The sequence below is a fragment of the Lytechinus pictus genome, chromosome 1 (genome assembly GCF_037042905.1).
Source record: "Lytechinus pictus isolate F3 Inbred chromosome 1, Lp3.0, whole genome shotgun sequence".
Classification (NCBI taxonomy): domain Eukaryota; kingdom Metazoa; phylum Echinodermata; class Echinoidea; order Temnopleuroida; family Toxopneustidae; genus Lytechinus; species Lytechinus pictus.
Window position 1 is genome coordinate 37878272 of NC_087245.1, and position 22356 is coordinate 37900627.

At 37.4% G+C, this 22356-nt stretch overlaps 2 protein-coding genes across 2 annotated transcripts in view; one reads left to right on the forward strand and one right to left on the reverse strand.

Annotated features, from left to right (window-relative positions):
* LOC129266751 (krev interaction trapped protein 1-like) overlaps nucleotides 1–6232 on the forward strand; it is a 47847-nt gene extending 41615 nt beyond the window's left edge. The window contains exon 15 of the mRNA XM_064102102.1: nucleotides 1137–6232. Coding sequence (XP_063958172.1) covers nucleotides 1137–1235 — 99 coding nt within the window. The 3' untranslated portion in view covers nucleotides 1236–6232. The remainder of the gene's footprint in view (nucleotides 1–1136) is intronic.
* An 8327-nt stretch (nucleotides 6233–14559) lies between these two features.
* On the reverse strand, nucleotides 14560–18867 carry LOC135155479 (matrix metalloproteinase-14-like). Its single transcript, XM_064104557.1, has 5 exons — nucleotides 18789–18867; nucleotides 18491–18607; nucleotides 17554–17687; nucleotides 17029–17167; nucleotides 14560–16638 (listed from the first exon to the last, which is right to left on the reverse strand). The coding sequence occupies exons 1-5, from the start codon at nucleotides 18865–18867 to the stop codon at nucleotides 16298–16300; spliced, it is 810 nt and encodes a 269-aa protein (XP_063960627.1). The 3' UTR covers nucleotides 14560–16297.
* Nucleotides 18868–22356: the final 3489 nt, after the last annotated feature.

The window sequence follows — 22356 nt, forward strand, 5'->3', positions numbered from 1 at the left end:
ATACCTTGTTGGCTGAACTATTTCTTGACTTTAAGTGAAATTTTCCCGTAAAATTGGTCGGGAAATATGTGCTTAAAGTGATTCAATTGCTAGGAAGTACATTTCTACTGTAACATGTTCAGATTAATTCATATACGTAACTGTTTGGACATGGTGTTGAAGCTGAATTCCTTTAGTTGTAGCAAACAAATGTGAAGGTAGCATTCCTTTTTGCTACATGGATACTTGAAATGCATCATACATTAGACAGGTAATATGCTCACAAATTTGCATGCTAGTAAGAAAACATCTGGAAGGTTGAATAACACATGTACGTTTTATTGTAGCGAAAAAGTGGCTTGTACCTGTAATAATAATTATTGATATTACGTTATGTAGATTCGAATCAGTGATGGGTCAATACGCCATCACATGACCATAGCTGGGAGGATCCCATTGGATATATTCTAGGTTTTGACGTCACCTCAGGGAATATAACTGCCTTGTATCGTAACCTATGGCGTTTTATTCACTGAGGTGACGTCACTCGCTGCTTGTAAATTGCGCGATCAGGTAGTTTACTTGATGTACACGCTTGTGTTTGCATGAAGAATTACGCCCTTGCTGTATTTTTCAAAATGTGTCTATTAAGAAGTAGATGGATCGGAGCTGCAGCAAGATATTCGGGTTAATCGCAAAGCCATGATGTATGCATTCTCTGATGGCGAATCTACATAGATGTATATAATACAGCAGATATTGACTGGTCTATCTTTTAATAAATAACATCACAAATCCCCTCCGAAGCTATATTTTTCCCCTCGCTCTCCATGGGAAAAATATAACTGCGTTGGGGGAATGAAATGTTATATTCAAACATTAGGTAGGCAATATCAGTATAATATTGCATGAAGAAGACCCTGTGATTTGGCTGGAATATCATGCTTATTTTGTCAATTTCTCAGCCCTTGACATTGTTTCTTCCAGAATCATTTGACACACATTTTTTTTTTTCATAAATGCAAACACTTGGGTTACCATTTTACTGGACTCAGTTCAAACTCCTTTTCAGATCATTACCACGACTGCTATTTACCTTTCATTGTCACAAGCATTATTTCTAATTTTGTTTCGTTGTCTGTATTTGTTGTTCACAGTCTGCCATCATCAGCAATCTAGCCAACAAGCTCTCAGGACGGATAAACCAAGAAGACCAGCCGTCGACGAGTAGAGCGAACAGCTTACAGAGACACTGATCGGCAATCCTCATCACCCGTTGAACAGTTCATGGAGACCGTTTTTACCCAGTTTTGTTCACTTTCATGCATATGTATCTCAATTAACTTCAGATGAACAAGCGAACAGCTTACAGAGACATTGATCTGCAATCCCTATCACCTATATACAATTCATGGAGATCGTTTTTACCAATTTTTGTTCACTTTCATGCATATGCATCTCAGTTAACTTCAGATGAACAACTACTAGACTCCTAACGGTCACGTTGTATATCCGCACCACCGATACTCTTCAGAAGCATATGCTGCAGGGATTATGCATCCGATGACCTGGAGCAGGAATGTGGATTCAGTTGTTCCTCGACTTAATAGTTCGCGGTCTTTGTTTGGTTCAGATATATGCAAATAATAGGCTGACAACTCTCACATTCTTCACATGCTACGAACGTCTCTGTGGAATGCTTTTGACTTTTACCTCAATATCTCTGTGCTGATCGTCCATGATGACCGACCAGGCTGGTCAGGCTGCTATCGTCAAGGGCACCTGCTAGACTCAAGCCCAAGGGGAGCATTACATCAAGCAAAGAGTCACTGATGGCTGTTATAAGTTACCGAAATTCTTGCTTCTGATTGGCAGATAGCAAGTTAGTCAGTGGAAATGACCGACAAGATGCTTTAGGAAATGCTTCCCTGGTGTGGGTAGCTCATATCTTGCGCACTCGAATGTTACATCGGTTCACAAGTGGAGGCTTGGCACAGATGAATTAGATCTAGGACAGTACTGTGAAATCCTCAAGTTTTCTACCTGCATGTAATGTATCCCCCAAATTCTTGTACAAACCCTTCTATGTTTAAATTTGTTTGATTTATGTATGATGGATCCCTAAGTTGCTTTCTAAGGAATCTTTTGAACCTAAGAACTGCTTTGAAGGCCAAGGACGCCAAAAACAACATGTTAATTGAAATGGAATAGGAAAAGAAAATAAACCACATAGTATTATAAATTTTAGTAGAATCAGACGTAGAATATTGAAGAATGGCTAAATAATACGAAACAGGTATGAGAGTGCTGGCTGATAATGTTGCCTACTTGCTATAGGTTGTTGATTATTTTTTTAAATTCATTTTGGGTTTGGTTTGGCATTCAAAATAGATATTGAAACAAGTTTGAAGTTGTGCATAACCAAGAATATAGGAATGCTATTGCCTATCTACTCTGTAGCAATACATTGGATCACATGATTGCATTCTTTCATAAATCTTCCTCATCTCATAATTCTCCTCCACCGCCTATCTCATGTTGAAGATGAATGGAAAGAGTTGAGACTTTCTTGAGTAATCAAACCGAACCTAGAAAACTGTAGTTTCTTGGTACAGCAAGCCAGATTCTGTTTCTCATGTAAATAGGCAGTATGCACAAATTATTGTCACTGAGCATGTACTCAAACTTTCTAAAATTGAAATGTGGATCTACATGTATAATGTCAGTGAAAAATAGCTAAATCTCTGCCAATATGCTAAAAAATATTGTGGTATTAATTGGAAATAGAAAAATATAAAACAAATCATGATTTGAGTGTATATTTTGATATTCACAGTGACATTTATGACTCCTTTTTTCTCTCTCTATCTATCTCTTTCTCCAAATCCTTTATTATTCTACATGTTTTTTTTCCTTTTCTGTCTTTCATTTCTTTTTCTCTTCCCATTCTCTTAGTCATTTTTTCAACCTTGACTTCTCTCATCATTTCAAGCATCAGGGTATATATATATCTGTATATGTACATATATAGATAGGTAGATAGGCTGATAGATTATCTTTGTCATTTGCAAAATCACATCAACAAAGATTGTACAGATTTTTATCACCAAATGATATCACTGTAAATTTGTTCTCATGATTTGAGATTATTGTCAATTATTTGTAAATGTGTGTATATATTTTGGATATAAAGATGTATAGATAAAGTTTATAGTACTAGATGTAGAATTCATAATAATTTTTCGCCTATAATACGCTAGGTGTGGATGTGCTTTATAATGTGTTAGTGACAGAAAGACATTTATATCTCATTTATAATGTGTTAATGACAGAAAGACATATCTCATTTCATCTTACTCTGAGTTAACGTCTTTTTGGCTTTTAACAGATGATGTAAGTCTATTTTTTATTTCAATGCAACTCATTTAATCATCAAGTGCAAATTTCTTATAATTTCATTGTAAACTGCTTCAATCATGTTTCAATCAAATTGGCTTTGGATTTTGTTGCAATTATTCAATATTTTATCCGTGATTATTATGTTTATTAAAATAAGTTATTTAACTATATATGTTTCTGTTCATATATAAGGTGTAGAAAATGTATGTGAACTTCTGGGCTCTTGTTCCGTCCTTAAGGCTTTCTCCTTTACTGATACATATCCAGTTGAGAATGCTTTGAACCCCTAACCCTTTGAATATCTAGCCTCTAGGCCCTGTGACATGAATAGGTGCAAGTGATATTTACAATCGATTGTAAATTTTGGTTACATGGTTTGCAATAATCTTGCAGTTATGACTGATTGTACACAAGCTTATATATTTCATGTTTACTGGGCTCCGACCTGATAAAGATTTGTGTGAAGCTTTAAAGAAAATGTTTTCAACCTAAAATATTCACAGAGCTTATAAATATATCAATTTCGTGAAATCATACAGAGATGTTTTGTGAGTTGTTGGTCGAGTGGCAAATCCAGACGTTGGTTCAAGATACTCAATTAAGTAATTTGATATTTGAATGTATTGTTGCTGGAGAATATGTGTAACATTTGGTATTCTTTCCAATACAGATAGAAAGTGACACAAGTACCGGTAATGCACCATTTTTCAGTAAATATTAGACTGTGGTTTTATAGTGTTAGGAAAAAGGATGCCAGCTCATACTTGTTTGATTCCATCTGTATTGGATGACATTGTAAAATCAGCTATGTGTTAAGTCTTAATCATGGCAGCTTTATCAAACAGATCTCAAGTAACAGATTGTTTTTCTCTCTTTCATTAATTCTCTTTTTTTTCATTTGTTTTGAATCAAGCTTTTCATAAACCAAGTCTGGCAGTACCCCTGTAACCAGTAAAGTTGCAAGTGTTCTTGTTCAGGAGAGAATGAACTGTTAAACCTAGGCCCCACTCTCACAATTCGCACCACAATTGAAACCATGATCTGTATCGTGGAGTAATTGTAGTGGTCGTATCAGATCTCGTCAGGTATTGAGGTCAGTCTTGGCAATCATTGTGACTACAAAAAAAAATTGTTAAATGGCTCAAAAATTTTCAGGATCAGCTACGAAAGGCCAATCATAACGGATTGCATGACAGTGGGACGAGGTGTAAACATTACATTTACTCCTGCGACAATTTCTCCTATGGACATCTCACACAAGAAGCCAGTTATTGCATCTGATTGACTGAGAGCAAATTAGTCTGTAAAATTACTGACAACATAATAATGATTGTATTTCTTATTTACCCAGGGTAGCCACTTAGGGTCTTATGAACTGTTCTCCATGCGGGCCCTGCATGAAATAATGTCATTATTACCCTTCTTTATTCTGATACGACGTCGAGCGCCTGACGAATAGAAGGCAGAAGTTCCCATTTTGAAAAGTCTTTGGTATGTCTCTGCCGTGGGTACAAACCCATGGCCTCCCGTTCATTAGGCAAAAGCTCTACCACCGAGCCACCAAGTCAGATGAAACTTGAAATGCTCCCTGTGTCACGAAGGAGTCTAAGAAACCATGTGATGTCACAATAGGCACAGTGCACTCTGTGGTCAACACTGCATAAAAAGGGTGGAAATTAATTAATCACATATTCATGTACTATCGAAAAAGGACTGTTGATACTAACACATGCTATGTGGAGCGTTGTGGCCCAGTGGATTAGTCTTCGGACTTTGAAACAGAGGGTCGTGGGTTCGAATCCCAGCCATGGCGTAATTTCCTTCAGCAAGAAACTAATCCACAGTGTGCTGCACTCAACCCAGGTGAGGTAAATGGGTACCGGTAGGAAGTAATTCCTTAAAAAGCTGTGTGCGCTATGAACGCCTAGCTTAGCCGGGTAATATAGGAGCGCCTTGAGCACCTAACAAGGTGGATATGTGCGCAATATAAATACCCTATATTATTATTATTATTATTATTACTATGGAAACAGGAACTGTAGTTATGTGATTGCTTTGGATTATGGTAAGGCATAAGAGACCCAGGTGGGTGATTCATAAAGATGTTCGTATGTTAAGAGCGACTGGTGATCCTTTCTTGTGGTAAATGGTAGATTCATTGGCGATGGTTTAGCGCATAAGAAAGGTTCACCAGTCATTCTCAAAGTCGTTCTTACCTTGCGAACAGCTTCATGAAAAGACCCCCAGGTCAGGTCTGTTGCAATCTTTTACTGGACAGAAGAGCTATCAGGATTTTTTGGAGAGAAAAAACAAATTGTGATCTCAAATTATTCTAACCTTAAATTGGATTAATCTGTCATGTGTCAATGAGCTGCCTGGCTTATCTTCCATGTATTTCAACCAACAAACAAAAGACAAGTGAAATACATCATTTTTTGCCTCAAAATTAGTGATTCAAGGGGGTATTCGGTTTTTAACTTCTTATAATTGCATGCTCTTGATAAGCCAACATAATTTGAGTAGTGCCCCTGATGTAAGGAGGCAGGTTGTAATAGAGGAGATAGGGATATATTTATATACAACTGTCCCATGAATATATGTATGTCATAATCCACTGAGATAAACACAAATTCAGCAGTCCCAAATTTCAAACACAATACATTTTTGTTGTCCCATTGTAGTTCAAAACTTTACATTCGTTATTTTTCTGATTCTGGTTGAATTACAATGGTTGGATTGTATTTTGGTGCTGTCATTTACATTTGTACCAAGCTCAACAAACATTTCTAGTAATTTTTATTGCCAAATATGTTTTTGTTTATAGTGAAACAATAAATATGATTTCATATGACCAGTCGGCTGTATCTAATGCTGTAATCATTTGACGTTGTTTATATTTGTTCAACTTCCAATCCAATTCTCTGTTAGTTTGTCCGTTTATCGGATAATGATTGACAAAACTCCTAATAAATTGAACCCTATTAGAAAAAAAAAGTAAAAAAAGAAAAAGTGGGCGACCTTATGTCTTTCCGTTCGAAAGAAATTGATTTTAATTCTTTACAACACACACACACACATTGAGGAAAAACAAAACAACTTTTTTGTAGTCCAGTGAGACATATGGGTGTAATTGTAAAACAAACCCTAAGGATCGGGAGCACGGATGCTTCTCAACTTGTAACCAACCAAAGGACTAACGGCTTTCAGTCATCTCCAAGGGATAAGTTTTTTTTAATGCCAATAGATGCTAGAATCTATAGTTGTAACCAAAGTGGTTTACAAAATCATGACTGGTTCCCCTTTCTTTTATCATTCCCTTTCTCTTCTTTATTTTACATCTTTCTCAAGAGTTTGTTTTATTTTCTTCACATGATGAATAAAGGTGACAAACAGAAAATAATAATTACTTTCCCATTCCATTGATTAAGACTTCTTTTCTTTTTTTTGACAAAGTGAGGCATGATATACATGTATGTTGCTAATGTTTTATCATTCATAATTGTAGGAATGTTAAATAATCATTAAAACTGATGCTTCGTGTTCATTATTATTATCCAGGGGCTGCGGAACGGTTTTGAAAGTGAATGGGGGGGGGGCTGACTATGCAAAAAATCGCAATCCGATTGTCATTTTTACGTTTTTGTACTCGGTTTTGGAGAAGAATGGGGGGGCTGAAGCCCACCCAGCCCCCCCGTTTCCGCGGCCCCTGTAATATCGAAAAGTGAGAAAGTGATGAACTTTAGATGGGAAAATATCTTTCCCGGTAAAGTCCACCAGGGGACCGTTTCATGCACTGACAACTTGTCTTTCTCCGACAGTTACCATAGTAACAGTCAGAGGCAAGTGCCTCTCAGCCAATCAAAAGCAAGGATTTCACAAAAATTGTCAGCACTGACAATTTAGTCAGTGCTGACAACTTTCGTGAAACGCCCCCTGAACGTCTCAACAGGGAGCTTTTGCTCAGTGAACGGATGATTAAAAAAAAAAAAAGGGAAAATGTATTGTCGAATGCCCTTCATGAGAAAGGACGACCAATAAGTCTTTCATTGTCGAAAATTGATTAATTAAACAGCAGTTAAGTCCTTGACTCTGGAAAAAACGACATTATAATTTGCCATTTTCGTCAGCTCCGAAACTTACAACGAAACTGCTGTGCCGGCCTGTTCACCAATTTTCGCCAAATACCTCCCAGCTGTTCATGTGACGGGCATTTTCAATACATTTACTGTGTTCTTAAATTCTCCCTTCGTCGCCGAGAGAAAACTTTCTAATGAATCTGCAAAGTAAGATAAAAAGGAACGTGAACTACGTGTGATAATCACTTTTTGAAAAGTATTTCATCTTTTAGATATTTTCCGCCCCTTCCTTAGCTCTACGATCTTCGTATCAATATCTAATTCGACATTGACTAGATCAGTAGTCAGCGGCGTAACAGGGGTCGGTGGCCAGGGGGGGGGGGGGGGGGGCAAGAGCCAAACATTTCCCGGTCATATCATGGTATGAACAGGCGTAATGGTGTAATGAGGCGACGATTTTGAGAGGGCCAGACATTGTGTATCAGGCAGAATTTATCTTTGAAAAAAAGATGCGAGGGAGCGAAGCGATCGAGCAAAATTTTTGACATTTTTAATACAAAAATCCTATTTTGTGATAGATTTTGACATGATATCCAGAGAATAATATATTTCACTCTTCTCTCTTTCCATTCCTTTTTAGTGCGGTCTGTATGCCACTCTGAACATGATTCTTTGCAGCAGTAGCGTGAATAGTAAAAAACCGAGAGGTGCAGTATGGCGCAAGTGCTAAAAAGCTGCTTGATATAAGTCCCGAACGAGCGAAGCGAGCGAGAATGAAAATCACATTTTCATGAGAATTTAACTTTGAGATATTTTTTGACATTGTATTCAGTAAATAAAATCATATCCTACACTTTTCCTTTGCTTTTCTTTCCTCCTTTTTTTCTTGGTTATAGAACTTTTGGGGACCATGGCCCAACCCTTTCATAATCATATACGGCAGTGCTTTGCGGTTGGGGTCCGTCTGGAGCCCCCGGAACTTCGTGATATCAAAGCCATTTAAACCTCGCAGATTGCCGCTATTTTTAATCAAATCGCGGGTATATACAGAATATAGCTTTTACACAACACATTTATTTAATCCAGTTGATATTTTGAGGGGGCAAAACATAGCAATGTGGGAAAGTTTGTAAAAAGTCGCCAGCGAGCAAAGCGAGCTGAAAAAAAATGCCTATTGAAATTAAATTTTGATTATGTGATAGATGTCCATTATATTCAGCAAATACCACATTTCATTGTTTCCTTTAATTCATTTTATTGTACGTTGTCTCATATTATTTCTTTTATTTCCTCTTGGGTGTGGAACGAAGACCCCCGCCTGTACGCCAGTGACTGAACGTAACGCTTAATGTAGGAAGGGTCCCTACAGGGGGGCGTTATAGAGCCATTTGAAGGTTATTGATGAAGAGCCCCTACTGCGTGGGGTCTGGGGCAAAGCCCCGGTAGCTTATTTGCATACTGAATTTAGCAAGCTTATAGCACAGTGTTGTATGCAGTCCATCTTTCTTCCCGCTCTTTATTTTCTATCCTCGGCAGCCCGGTCATGTTATTAAGTTTTTTTTCTTGTCCCTTTTCTTTGTTTTCCAATTTAGCTTTTGACTAATTACATTCTACCTTCATTTCCCGTTATTGTTTGCCTCTTTGTCATCTTTTGATTTATTTCCCATCGTGCTATTGCATTACATAGGCCTATTTCGGAATGATTTGTTCTTTCTCAAATGTTCTTTCGTTCATTTTCCCGCTTTCCTTCCTTTTCCATTCAAAATATATTTTCTTCGTTTTCTTTTCACTTTTCCTTTTCCCTTTCCTTTTCCCTTTCCTTTTTCTCCTTTCCTTTTCCCCTTTCCTTCCCCTTTCCCTTTCTTTCTCCCTCCCTTTTCTTTTTTTCCCGTTTTTTTTTCCCGGTGAAATCCGCCAGGGGGGGCAACTTGCCCCCCCCTGCCCCCCCCCCCCGCCTGTTACGCCACTGTCAGTAGTCAGCTGGGTGCAAATGATATATCCGATCATCACATTTCTGACGTATATTCTAGTCAGAAATAACTCTGTTCTAGTAAAATACAACTAGAAAAAGTCAAATATGACTAGAATAACAGCAATTTGCACCCAGCTGACCCTATTAACTACTTATTTTGACTGATTTGTTTTGAGAGTGTTTCTCCAGTAGTTCTAACAAAAAAAATCAACTTTTTAGAAAAATCACCCTACAAAGTTTTAATTCTAGCTATAATCTATTAAGTTATGCTTAACACATTTTTTAGTATTAGATGTTTCATATTGAGGTCATTTCGATCCATTCCCTTCATTAATTATTAAAATTTAACAAAATTAAATGAATAAAAATAACTTTATTAAGATTTAAGTTGTATATCGTGAATTTAGGATATCATGGGGAGAGTGCATGGGGTGAAATATGAAATCAGTGGATCAGATTTTGGGGAATTTTGGTGGCGAAAATAGGCCTACCCGGTATAACGCGTCAGAAAAGGACTGATACCAAGTATAACATACATTTTCTCACTCATATGCGCAGTTTTCCTCACATGAATTTACTGATTTCATGAAGCGAAGCGGGATTATCTAAAGTGGTCATGCAATTATTAAATGGGCTCCAGCAAAATATGACTTAACCAATAATTGGATTTTATAAACGAAATAAGTACATCACCTAACAATAATGTGGGCGCATATCAGTGTTTTTTTTATCTACTGACCTGAAAAGGGACTTTAAGTAGCGTCAAATTCATTATCAGAATACTAAGCAAATAATGGGAGCGCAAAGCGCGGGCTGATTTTTCGTATATATACTGACCTGGAAAGGATACATTTTATGCAGCGTTTGAATTCATGATTAGAGCCCGGCCCATTTCATAAAACTTGTTATATTACAACTTTGCAATAAACGTTTTAAGCTAAACTGAAATAATTCGATCTGATTGGCTGACACTCTGAACTTGTTATAGAAATTATGCATTAGTTATTATGACAAGTCTTTATGAAATGACCGGACCCAGATATCATTAAACAAAATAATGTGAGCGCGAAGCGTGAGCTGATTTTTTTTTCATTACCTTGCATACTGACTTGAAAAGGGGACGTGTCAGGCACCTTATTAATTCATGAAAAGGATATATATATCACTAATATAAACATATGACGCGACCACGAAGCACAAGCTAAATAGCCCTTGATATACTGATCTGAAACGGCACATTTTAATTGTGTGAAAGAAACATATGTCAAAAAACAAATAATGCTTGCGCAAAGAGCGAGCTGAAACGTTTTGGTATATTGTAAGTACGAGTGCATCATGTATCCAGTTAACACAACCTACTTCAGGTGTGGAGCGCAAGCTTAAATCGAAGCTGTTATAATGACTAGAAACGAACATTTTAAGTACATGTAATCGTGAATTAAAAACGTTTGACACTAAAGGAATAGTACTACCTGAAAAGGAAAATTGTAGGATCATTTTTACGAATTCCTAAACAGGATACTATCTTAGTGAGCACAAAAATATGTAAGCGCAAAACGCAAGTCAATTTTCGTTATTTTCAGGACTGAAAACGGATGCTTTTTTACAATGATGAACAGGATGAGAATCTTATAAAACAAACCAATGAAAGTGCGAAGCTCTAACTGAACCATTTCTTTCTATATTGACTTGAAAACGAGACATTTTAGCACCGTGTAATCCTTAAGAATCTTCTAAGTTTCTCTTTCCCCTTAGCTATTCACGGAGGAGGGAGTGCATGGCCTTTTTCTTTCCCTCGTATTTTTTGTTTTCCCCTTCCCCTTTCCCATTTAAAAAAATCTTCTCCAAGCCACTTTATCCAAGATTGGTATTTTTGGGGGGTTAAAATTTGGATCCCATAATTTTGCCTAATCGTTGTTACTACGTTATGATTATGTTATATTAATGGGTTTTTTTTCTAGAAACATAAGACTTATGTTTCTTTGTTTTGATGATGATCCTTCAATGTCAGGATTTTATATCAATAAACTTTTGAATTGACTTGAATTTTCCTTTTTAGCTGGGAGATTCATTATAGCCTATTGGCTTTATTTATCTTTGACTGAAAGTGCTCGTCGAAACTAAGCTTTGTGTCGACTATCACTCCTAAATCTTTACCAGTTTCAACTTGAGATAGATTATGTGAGGCATTGTCATGTGTCATTGTATAGTCATTAAAGTCATCATTCTTTTTACCTATTGTAAGAACACAACATTTATCCGGGTGGAACTTTAATAGCCACTTGTCTGACCATGAAACAAGACGATCTAAGTCCGCTTGTATAATAACTCAGCATCTTTGTCATTTTTTACATGCTTGTATAGGCAGCGGCGTAACAGGGGTTGGTGGCCAGGGGGGGCAAGAGCCAAAAATTTCCCGGTCATAATCATGGTATGAACAGGCATAATGGAGAAATTCATGAGGCAGCAATTTTTTATAGGGCCAGATAGGCCTATTGCGTATCGGCAGATTTTTTTTTTTTAAAGTTGCGAGAAAGCGAAGCGAGCGAGCAAAAATTTTGACATTTTTAATCCAAAAATTCAATTTTTTGATATCCAGAGAATCATATATTTCACCTTTTTCTCTTTCCATTCCTTTTTTTCGTGGTCTGATAATATGAACAGGATTCTTTGCGGCAGTAACGTGAAGAGTATAAAAAACAAACGAGGGGCGCAGTATGGCACATGTGCTAAAAAAGCTGCTTAATATAAGTCCCCAGCGAGCGAAGCGAGCGAGAAAAAACCACCTTTTAATGAGAATTTAACTTTGAGATATATTTTGACATAATATTCAGTAAAAAATAATATCCTACACTTTTCCTTTGCCTTCCTTTCCTCTGTTCTTGGTTGTAGAACTTTTGGGGGCCAATGGCCCAACCCTACCATACTCATATACGAAAGTGCTATCCGATTGGGGTCGCCGGAACTTCTTGATATCAAAACCATTTAAACCTCGCAGATTGCTGCTATTTTAATCAAATATCGCGGGTATATACAGAATATAGTTTTTACACAACACATTTATTCAACCCAGTTGCGTAATGAACCAAATATTTTGAGGGGGAGGGGCAATGTGGGAATATTATTTTAATAAAAGTCGCCAGCGAGCAAAGCGAGCTGGAAAGAAAGATTGCCTACTGAAATTAAATTCTAATTATGTGATATATAGTTTGTTTTCATTCAGTAAATAACACATTTCATTGTTTCCATTTGTTTTATTATACGTTGTCTCGTTTAATTTCTTTTATTTCCTTTGTATGGAACCAAGACCCCCCACGCCTGTACGCCAGTGATTGAACGTAAAGCTTAATGTAAGAAGGGTCCCTACAGGGGAAGTTATATAGAGCCATTTGAAGGTTATAGATGAAGAGCCCCTACTGTGTGGGGTCGGGGCAAAGCCCCGGTATTTTATTTGAATAAAATTTAGCAAGCTTACAGCACAATGTTGTATGCAGTCCATCTTTCTTCCCGCTCTTTATTTTCAATCATCGGCAGCCCGGTCGTGTTATTAAGTGTTTTGTTTTTCTTGTCCCTTTTCTTCGTTTTCCACTTTAGCTTTTGACTAATTCCCTTCTAACTTCATTTCCCGCTATTGTTTGCCATTTTGTCATCTTTTAATTTATTTCCCATCACGCTATTGCATTACATAGGCCTACTTCGGAATGATTTATCCTTTCTCAAATGTTCTTCTTTCGTTCCTTTTCCCGCTGTCCTTCATTCCTATTCTGTTAAAAAATATTTTTATCTTCGTTTTTATTTCCATTTCCCTTTCCCTTTCCCTTTCCCCTTTCCTTCCCCTTTCCCTTTCTTTCTTTCTTTCTCCCTCCCTTTTTTTTCTTTTTCCCGTTTTTTTTAATTTTCCCGGTGAAATCCGCCAGGGGGGGCAGCTTGCCCCCCCTGCCCCCCCGCCTGTTACACCACTGTGTATAGGCATTCCTTTGTGGGAAAAAGAGGAAATAAAAAAGCTCAGCGATCATTCTTTTTATCAAACTTATTAGCTATTGGGCAGAGGCTGTCCTTTAAAAAAACTTACCTTTCCTCTCCGCCCCCCCTCGTTTACTATCTTTTACTCTCTGGCTCCCTCTAGCTCTCTCCTCCTCTTTCTCTCTCTCCATTTTACTCTCTCCCCTTTATGTTCCCCTCTCTTCCTTCATTCTTCTATATAGAGTTTAAGATTTAATAATGATTAATCGGATAAAGCAATACCCCTCTGCCCCAGCAGTGCCAATACTGACCGGTAAGCAATACGATTTAAATAAATTGCGACCACGGACCAACCAAAAGTTGGATTGAAGTTACAATCTAATAGTTTTAGGATTCAATCTCTGGCGGATCCAGGGGGGTCGTGTCCCCCTTTTGAGAGGCACAATTAAAATTTGTAATGTAAAAAATGCTGTTAAAAGAGAAGTGTGCCCCCTCCCCTTTGAAAGTGAAGACTTTTTTTTTTGCTTTTCAAATTTTTCCTCGGGGAAAATGTGCCCCCCTTTTGGAAAATCCTGGAACCGCCCCTGGATTCATTCATATTCGATTGAAACTTTTAATCCAATTTTGGATTGGCCCCTGACCAATATCTAGTAATTCAATTTTCAATCTACGGAATTTAGAGTGGTACAACATGAATTTTAGGTTGGGGATCAAAGTCGGGCATCCAAAATTTCAATTCAGTTCAATGAAGAAAATAAAGAAAGCGATTGGTAAACATCAATGACCCCACTGAAATAGGCGAGCTGAAATGAAGGTGGAAATGGAATGAGTTTGTGATGTCCAGCTAGTTCATTTGAACCAAAGTTTCACGTTTTTACTATAATTTTTCATGTTCACATCACACTTGCGGTCACAAATGCAACGTAGCCAATTGAAACATTTGCCAATAATTTAGTTTCGAAATTTACTTTGTATCAGTTTTGTCAAATTTGCAAAGCTCCAAAGAATCAATCAAACAAACAATTTATAAACATTTGTATTTCAATGATGGGGGGGGGGGGGGGAGGTGACATAGAGATGACGTCATTGCAAGTATACCAATAAAGTTAAACCATTTGAATTAAAATAATTTCAATAAATACTAATTAATAATTCATCAACAGTCATTGATCTCATTGTACAATATTTATTCATCTTCTTTAATTTACAATTCATCATTATAATATCATGCATAATGATACTCAAACATTCAAACGTGTCAAATAAAAGACAACTATATAATACTGCTATATATTGAACAAAAATAGTTTGTGCTTCAAAAGTACTGCTTTGTATTCAAGAATAGGCCAAAGAATCAATCAAACAAACAATTTATAAACATTTGTATTTCAATGATGGGGGGGGGGGGTGACCTAGAGATGACGTCTTCGTTTTTCAATGGAATAAATGTGGTAAGAGTTACACGACTCTGGCCCCCTCTTTTAATAGCTTTCCTTCCCTTTTCCCCTCCATTTTTTTTTACTACTTGAACAGGGCATTGAAAACGGCGGCCCCCTTGTATAGCACTGTATACCTGTATATTCTTGTGTCTATTGGTTTGAATTGCAAGTATACCAGTAATGTCAAATCATTTGAATTCAAATAGTTTCATTAAATACTAATTAATAATTCATCAACAGACATTGATCTCACTGTACAATATTTATTCATCTCCTTTAATTTACAATTTATCATAATAATATGATGCATAATAATACTCAAACATTCAAACATGTCAAGTAAAAGACAACGATATAATAATACTGTTCTTTTGAACATAAAATACTGTGTGCGTGTACTTTGTAAAATACTGTGTACTATATGCTTTGTATTCAAGAATAATAATAATAATAATAATAATAATTGGCATTTATATAGCGCTTTATCAATCTACGACTGTTCAAAGCGCTTCACAATTATTATTACCCGGTCACTGGATTCATAGCAATCCAAGCAGCCTGTTAGGCGCAAACTTGCTAAACCAACCACAATGATGGTTGTTTCCTACCGGTACCCAATTAGCACCTGGGTGAGAGTGGCAAAGTGTGGCGCTAGGCCATGGTGGGATTCGAACACACGACCCTCTGATTACAAGGCGAGAGTCAGAACCGCTACACCACGGCGCTTCCATATTATTCCACAGAATAGGCCAACGCAACGAGTGCGGTGCAATGAGTTTTAATTAGAATATTAAATGGAATCAGAAAATGGAAATGAATCCTATCAAGTATCGAGCATAATGATTTAGTTCGACTCGGTTATATTTGAAGGGTTTTTCTTCAATAAAAAAAATGTGAGAATGATTATGCCATGATTGAATAAGTTTGAGGATAATTAGTATTTAAAAAAAAAAGACATTCCCCACAGAATGTGCTTTTTATGTTATGACCATCAATACTATTCGGTGATTTGTAGAAAGTGCTTAGGGTAGGGGGTGGGGGCTCATCACATTATTGTGTAATGCATGCGCGTCCACAAAAGCATCGAAAGTGGTCAATTTTCAGCCTTACATGCAGCGTCGTCGATGTTTTCCTTATTTAAAATAAGTATTTTTCCAAGCTTCAAGTGTCGTTTTTCAACGTTTATAGGTAGGCTATAATTACAAATTAGCTGTATTTGACCTATAAAGGTTTTCGATGTTAGTGTTCCTATATAATAGGCCCCCTACTTTGTGCAAAACGCCGGCCATTTTGCATGATGGGTTCCTAATTTTAAGTGTGCGCATGAGTAGTAAGACAGAATCTGGCAGATGTGGTGACACCCTGGCCCCGCCCACTAACCCCTAGAAATGGGGGGGGGGGGGGGGCTGAGGGGACAAAAATTAGCTTTTATTATAGAGAAATGACGTATATAAAACCATATTACTTAGTTAAAAAGTACATAGACCGATAAGAGTAGAGAAAAGTATAACAAACAATGAAGGAATAATTGCTGTCGCATCGCCTTCTGTTTCAGAGGTTGGAGCGACAAGCTCATTCGGATTACATCCCAGCCATTGGACAGCGGTATTAAGCGGATAACCGGTATCCACCTGTACGGTATCATCATTAAACCGGTAATAATTGGATCCTTTGAAGAAGTAGGTAAATCCGTTGCTATACTGGAATGCAGCATCGACGCCATCACTGGGTAGGCCCCTCCAATGACTCAAAGGTTGAGGATAGTAAGAAGTAACACCATAACCCGGGTAGTACGCATAGTACTGGTTTCCTGTTAGAATAAGAAAAAATAAATAAATCGAACCTGAATAGCTTTTTGTCACATCTTTTCACACATTGCTGGAAATCTATCCAAAATAATAACTTACTAACATAGCTCATCCTCTTCAGATGTCTCTGCACTTTAGGGCCTACATCAGATGCTTTATATCAGAAGCATACGCGCTCCGCGCTTCAAGGAATAATGATTTTCTGCAAAATCTAAATCTACCACTAATGGCGAGTGCAGCAATATTTAGATTGATAATTGAATTTAAAGGACGTATGACTCATCGCATGATATGTTTGAAAAAAGGAAACAAATCATTTTAGCAGGCCTATTCATGCTGGGTAAATTGTTGTGGCACCATTCTCATTAATGCTAAAGTGAACATGATCTTACCTTTAGTGAAGTATATTCTCCCATTGCGGCTCCATACATAAGCAGCGTCAACATCGTCGGGTACACCTCCCCAGTCGGACATTGGTCTCGGATAAGTACCTGCCATTTCCCGGTCTCGAAACCGCCAATATTCACTTCCCTGTCAATATGTGCAAAGAGAGCATTATGTGAAACTGAAGAAGTGCCGGTGGTCATGGTGGTCGACGAAGGTGAGGTACCCGTTGCAGGGGCAAGAAATCAGGAAGAGGAGAAGGGGTGGGGGCAGCATATACGAACGTTTGAAACAAGTCCTGCATTTATTCACAGAATATTACTGATTTATTTATTGACTATTCGGTCTTCTTTAAGGAAGGGTAGCCCTTTAAGTATTGTTCTGCCAATGGGCCCTGCATGTAACTATGTACAGATAAAAACGTTAAAACACACAATTACAAAGTAAAGCCAAACATAATATGATATACAAAACGTCCAATATAGATAGCGAAAAGAAGAATGCAACTATAATTATAGTTCGTCCAGACTCACCTTGAAAAAATACGTGTATGGAGAATAAAATAGAGCAGCATCAAGGTTATTTGGAAGACCCGGGAATTCATCTCCGATCCTCATCGGATAGCCGGCAGGAATTGTGTTACCGGTTCGGCGGAACACATGTGTTTCTGTTTAAAGAGATTATGTTCAAAAGGGTCAGGTGAGAAAAAAAAATCATAACATATAAGGGCGGCGCTAAAGGTGGGAAAGGGGCGACTAACCCCAATTATTTTTCGGGCAGCGAAAAAGGAGAAAGAGGGGAAAAGAGAAGAGATAGAAAGAGAGACGAAAGATCAGAGAATCAAATAAGAGAGGTAGGTCTATGGGTTGTGTTATTGTTACTCTATACCAATCTAGTATCATTGAGATCAAAAGTTAGATCCTCTCCTCCCACTACCCTAGTGCCGCCCCTGCAAAAAGTCCCCATGACAAGAATGGTTTCTTCGCTCCCTCGCTTTCGAGTTTCTCGAAAAATTTGGAGGGTCCTAGCTGCCATGTCTGCCCCCCCCCCCTCAAGGGGGATCCACACTTTACAGGCTTTGCTTTTTAGTGGACCCCCCTCATTTCCATTTATGCTCAATATTATACTGTTTATTATACTGTAAGAATGCTCGTCTGTAATTGTATTTGATTTGTATTACTTTATATTACTTTGTATTATGTTTTGAATGGAAATGGAATAAAGAAAGAATTGAGTTAAATTGAATAGGAAAGTAAATTTTTTGTGTCCGGTCATGGACTATATACTGAGAGAATGGATGCCGCCCATCAGCGGCCCATGGACCCCTACGAAAAACAGCATTTGCTGATAGGATGTTCTATCACACGAGTGGTACATAAATAAATATAAAAAAATAGAAAAAAAGAATGTAATCTGTTGGACTGCCGCCCATCAACTTTTAAAGACCGGGCCTATTAATTATTTTCTCACCATTAGCAAAGTAGGCACTGCCATCATCTGTTTGCGTGGACACAGTAACTCGAGGCATGCAGTTATCCAAGGGCGTAGAGGGCGTGTCTCTCTCCTCTGGTTTTCCGTTTCCTTCTCCTGTTAAAAAAAAACGAGTATAGAAAATATGTGTTTTCTTAATGGAAATTTGGCATGATTGTAGTGGTAAATGTACACCTCATGTCGTCATTTCAATATACCATATAAAGCCAGAGGGTTCATTTTTATTTCATTCAGTAGTAACGAATACACTATAATTCCTTCTTTAATTGCACTGAACTGTCCGGTGATTCTGTATCCTCTTGTACTGCTCCCCATGGAGTGGAGAAAGTACTTACTTTGCGTTCAGGCTTAGCCATGAACCAATGACAGCTATTGGTACTAATCTGTAAAGCAAACGCCGCGACGAGTCGTTCAGATGTATTGAGCGCTAATTATCAAAGGCGGAATATTTCCTATAATCTGATCAGATCATAATGCTAAACACTTCTAATCACGGAAAATGATAAAAGAGTATAGCACATACAGATATTTAATTTTCCAGAGACTGCTTCCGCGTTTCATAGAAACCTTGAAAAATTGATATAAATCGGCGGGCACTAACCACTGAACTAGAAATACGTGGAAGTCGTGTTCACCCAAGCAAAACATCGCCGGCGAACTCGATAAGTCACGTGACCGCCGCCATTTTGCTAGGTCAATTGTTCGAGAACGCGCCGCAGAAGGCAATTGAAAGTATGTGCAAGATGCAATATGTTTTCTCTATATTGTATAAATTAATACTGATGTATACTTAGTGTGGCAAAGTGTATGTAAATGTCATTAGGCCAATCATGTACAAACATATTTCTATATGCACAATGTACTGGGACCTGGTAATTCATGTAGTTTAAGGGTTTAAATCAGGGTGACCAGATTTCACAAAATGAAATACGGGACACTCGATAAAAAAAGATCATCAAAGAAGGCTACATAGTGTTATACTTGTGAACAAAATATAAAGAATTGGAAGGGAGGATGAACGAAAGAATGAAAGAGAGAAAGAAAAGAAATGAGAAAGAAGAAAGAAAAAATGAAGGGGAAAAAATGAAAGAAAGTTAGAATAATTAAAAGGACGATGAAAGAAAGAATAAAAGAGAAAAAAAAGGTTTCCGCGGCGTCATTCTTTGAATTCATCGAATATAGAAAGAAAAAGAAAGAAAGGGAAGATGTAATAAAGGTGAGAAAGAAAAAGTAAGAAAAAGGAGGAGGAAACAAAGAATGAATGAATGGTGAACGAAAGAATGAAGGAGAGAAAGAAAATAAATTAAATAAGAAAGAAGAAAGAAAAAATGAAGGGGAAAAAATGAAAGAAAGTTAGAATAATTAAAAGGACGATGAAAGAAAGAATAAAAGAGAAAAAAAAGGTTTCCGCGGCGTCATTCTTTGAATTCATCGAATATAGAAAGAAAAAGAAAGAAAGGGAAGATGTAATAAAGGTGAGAAAGAAAAAGTAAGAAAAAGGAGGAGGAAACAAAGAATGAATGAATGGTGAACGAAAGAATGAAGGAGAGAAAGAAAAGAAATTAAATGAGAAAGAAGAAAGAAAAAATGAAGGGGAAAACATGAAAGAAAGTTAGAATAATTAAAAAGACGATGAAAGAAAGAATAAAAGAGAAAAAAAGGTTTCCGTCATTCGTTGAATTCATTGAATATAGAAAGAAAGAAAAAGAAAGAAAGGGAAGATGTGTGACAGACAAAATAAAGGTGAGAAAGAAAAAGTAAGAAAAAGAAGGGAAACAAAGAATGCCGGAAAGAAAAATGTTTTCATTCTTTGAAAGAAAGAAACGAAGAAAGAAGAAAACATGAAGGGGGAAGGAAGGAAGGGAGGGAGGGAAAGAAAGAAAGAATTAGAAGGAAAAATAGAATAAAGAATGAAAGAAAGAATGAAAGAGAGGGAGGAAAGATTGGAGGGATGAGAGAATGAAAAAAAAATAATGGAAGGAGAGAAAAAACGAAAAGAAATTAAAGGTGAGGAAGGGAGAAGGAAGTAGATAAAAAGGGCAGATAAGAGAAAGAAGGAAAGAAAGAAAATTAACACACAGACTGGATCAGGAAAGAAAGGTAGGAAATATTAAAAGATAGATGGAACAAAAAAAGCAAGCAGGAAGGATATATAGAAGGATGAAGAATAAAAATGAAAGAGGAAAAAGTTCAAACTTCAAGCAAACAAAAGCAATCCAATCATCTAACAGAAATAACAATGATATATTTGGTGTTTTTTATCTTTAAAATTTTGAAAAACTAAGTGGTTTAGAAATGAATAAAATTTCAAAGTGAAACATTGTCAACTTACAAATTAGAGGAAACAGCGCCGGCATCCTACACAACAAGACTCAAAACGAAAGCTAAAACAACTACATGTAGATCCAGTTATGAAAATTAAAAAACTTGTTCCTCCTATTAAATCAGTAATCTGAGAATCTATGATATATGATCATAAAAATTTCCCGCCGATTTTGCGATTATTTTGGTGGAAAAACTGTTTATCATGTGAGATTGTTTGCACCATTGAGAATCTGCTCCGATCCTACATGCATAGAGCCTGCCACACACAGGCAGGAAGCCAGCTCGTTTGCAATGTAGGCCTATTGGGTTAGGATAAAAATCACCCGCAAAACTTTGCAAAAGTTTAGTTATCGATTTATTGTTGTCTCTGCTTCGTCATCTGTTAGGTTATTTGATGAAAATTCGTCACTTTTAAATGTATCAACTACATTTTGTTCAATATTCTAAAAATACGGGACAGATAGGTGTCCCGGAAAGGGTTTGTCGGGACGCCGGGACAAAGGAGCAAAATACGGGACGATCCCAGCCGATCCACAAAATATCCATGGTTGTACCATGGATTGTTATCATGACTATCCGTGGTTACGATCACCTATATAGACGGTATTTGTCATTATTGACAAGGGATCCCAGGCAATTTTGTGGAGTGTCTCGTCGTGTGCCGAGCTGTTTAATGATCGGACTTACTTTTACCCGGGATCGACTTTCGGCTTGAGTTGTGAATTATCGTTGTAGTCTTTATTGTTTGTTTGATCTATTTTTGTTTGTGTGCACTGTGCAGTGTTTAAAAGTTGGGATGTGTTTGTGTTAATTTATCATTGTGTAATGAACAACAATAGTAATACTGAAAATAATGACATGTAACAACAACACAGCGAATTATATGCCGCGCCTTCTTCCTGTTTATACCCGGGGGGGGGGGGGGGGGATGCGGATCGGGACCAGAGTCGATCCAGGATATTTGAGGGGGGTATTTCTTGGATAAAAAGCAGGCGCATCCCACGTTTTGTATTTAATTAATAATAATAATACACGAGATTTATATAGCGCACTTTCCATCTTGATGAGATGCTGAAATCAGAACAGAACAACAAAAACTAGTATTTACATAATAAGTGAATTCAGAAAACACTCTTATACAGTTACGTTTTCAGGTTGCCCTTGAAGGTGGTTTAATTAGTCATTAAAATAAAGTACTTGAGTGCACCCCCGGGTGTACCCCCTCGCCAAAACGTGCACTTGTATAATTTAGAGCACCCATTACCATACCGTACCCTAGTCTACAATGTAGACCCGCATCTGCAGTACAGTGTGTGTACCTCAGCTGATTCAAAGAGTCTGTCTGCATAGCAGACTAGGTCTACTGAGACTGCAATGGCTCGCTTCGCTCGCCCTTTCAGGCTTGTTTGCTTCGCAAACCAGCTGCAGATGCCACTTCACGAGCCATTCAGAGTCTGCATAGCAGACTAACCGTACCCCGCGATCTTGATACGCGGCCTCGACCCGACCGACGATTTGAC

Bases quoted from the DNA above. Each gene is read 5' to 3' on its own strand.
- LOC135155479 (XM_064104557.1), bottom strand. From the start codon at position 18,867: ATGGCTAAGCCTGAACGCAAAGTAAGTACTTTCTCCACTCCATGGGGA. The intron at 17,168-17,553 runs GTGAGTCTGGAC...ACATATTGACAG, and splicing joins CATACACGTATTTTTTCAAG to GGAAGTGAATATTGGCGGTT. The intron at 16,639-17,028 runs GTAAGATCATGT...TTATTCTAACAG, and splicing joins GAGAATATACTTCACTAAAG to GAAACCAGTACTATGCGTAC.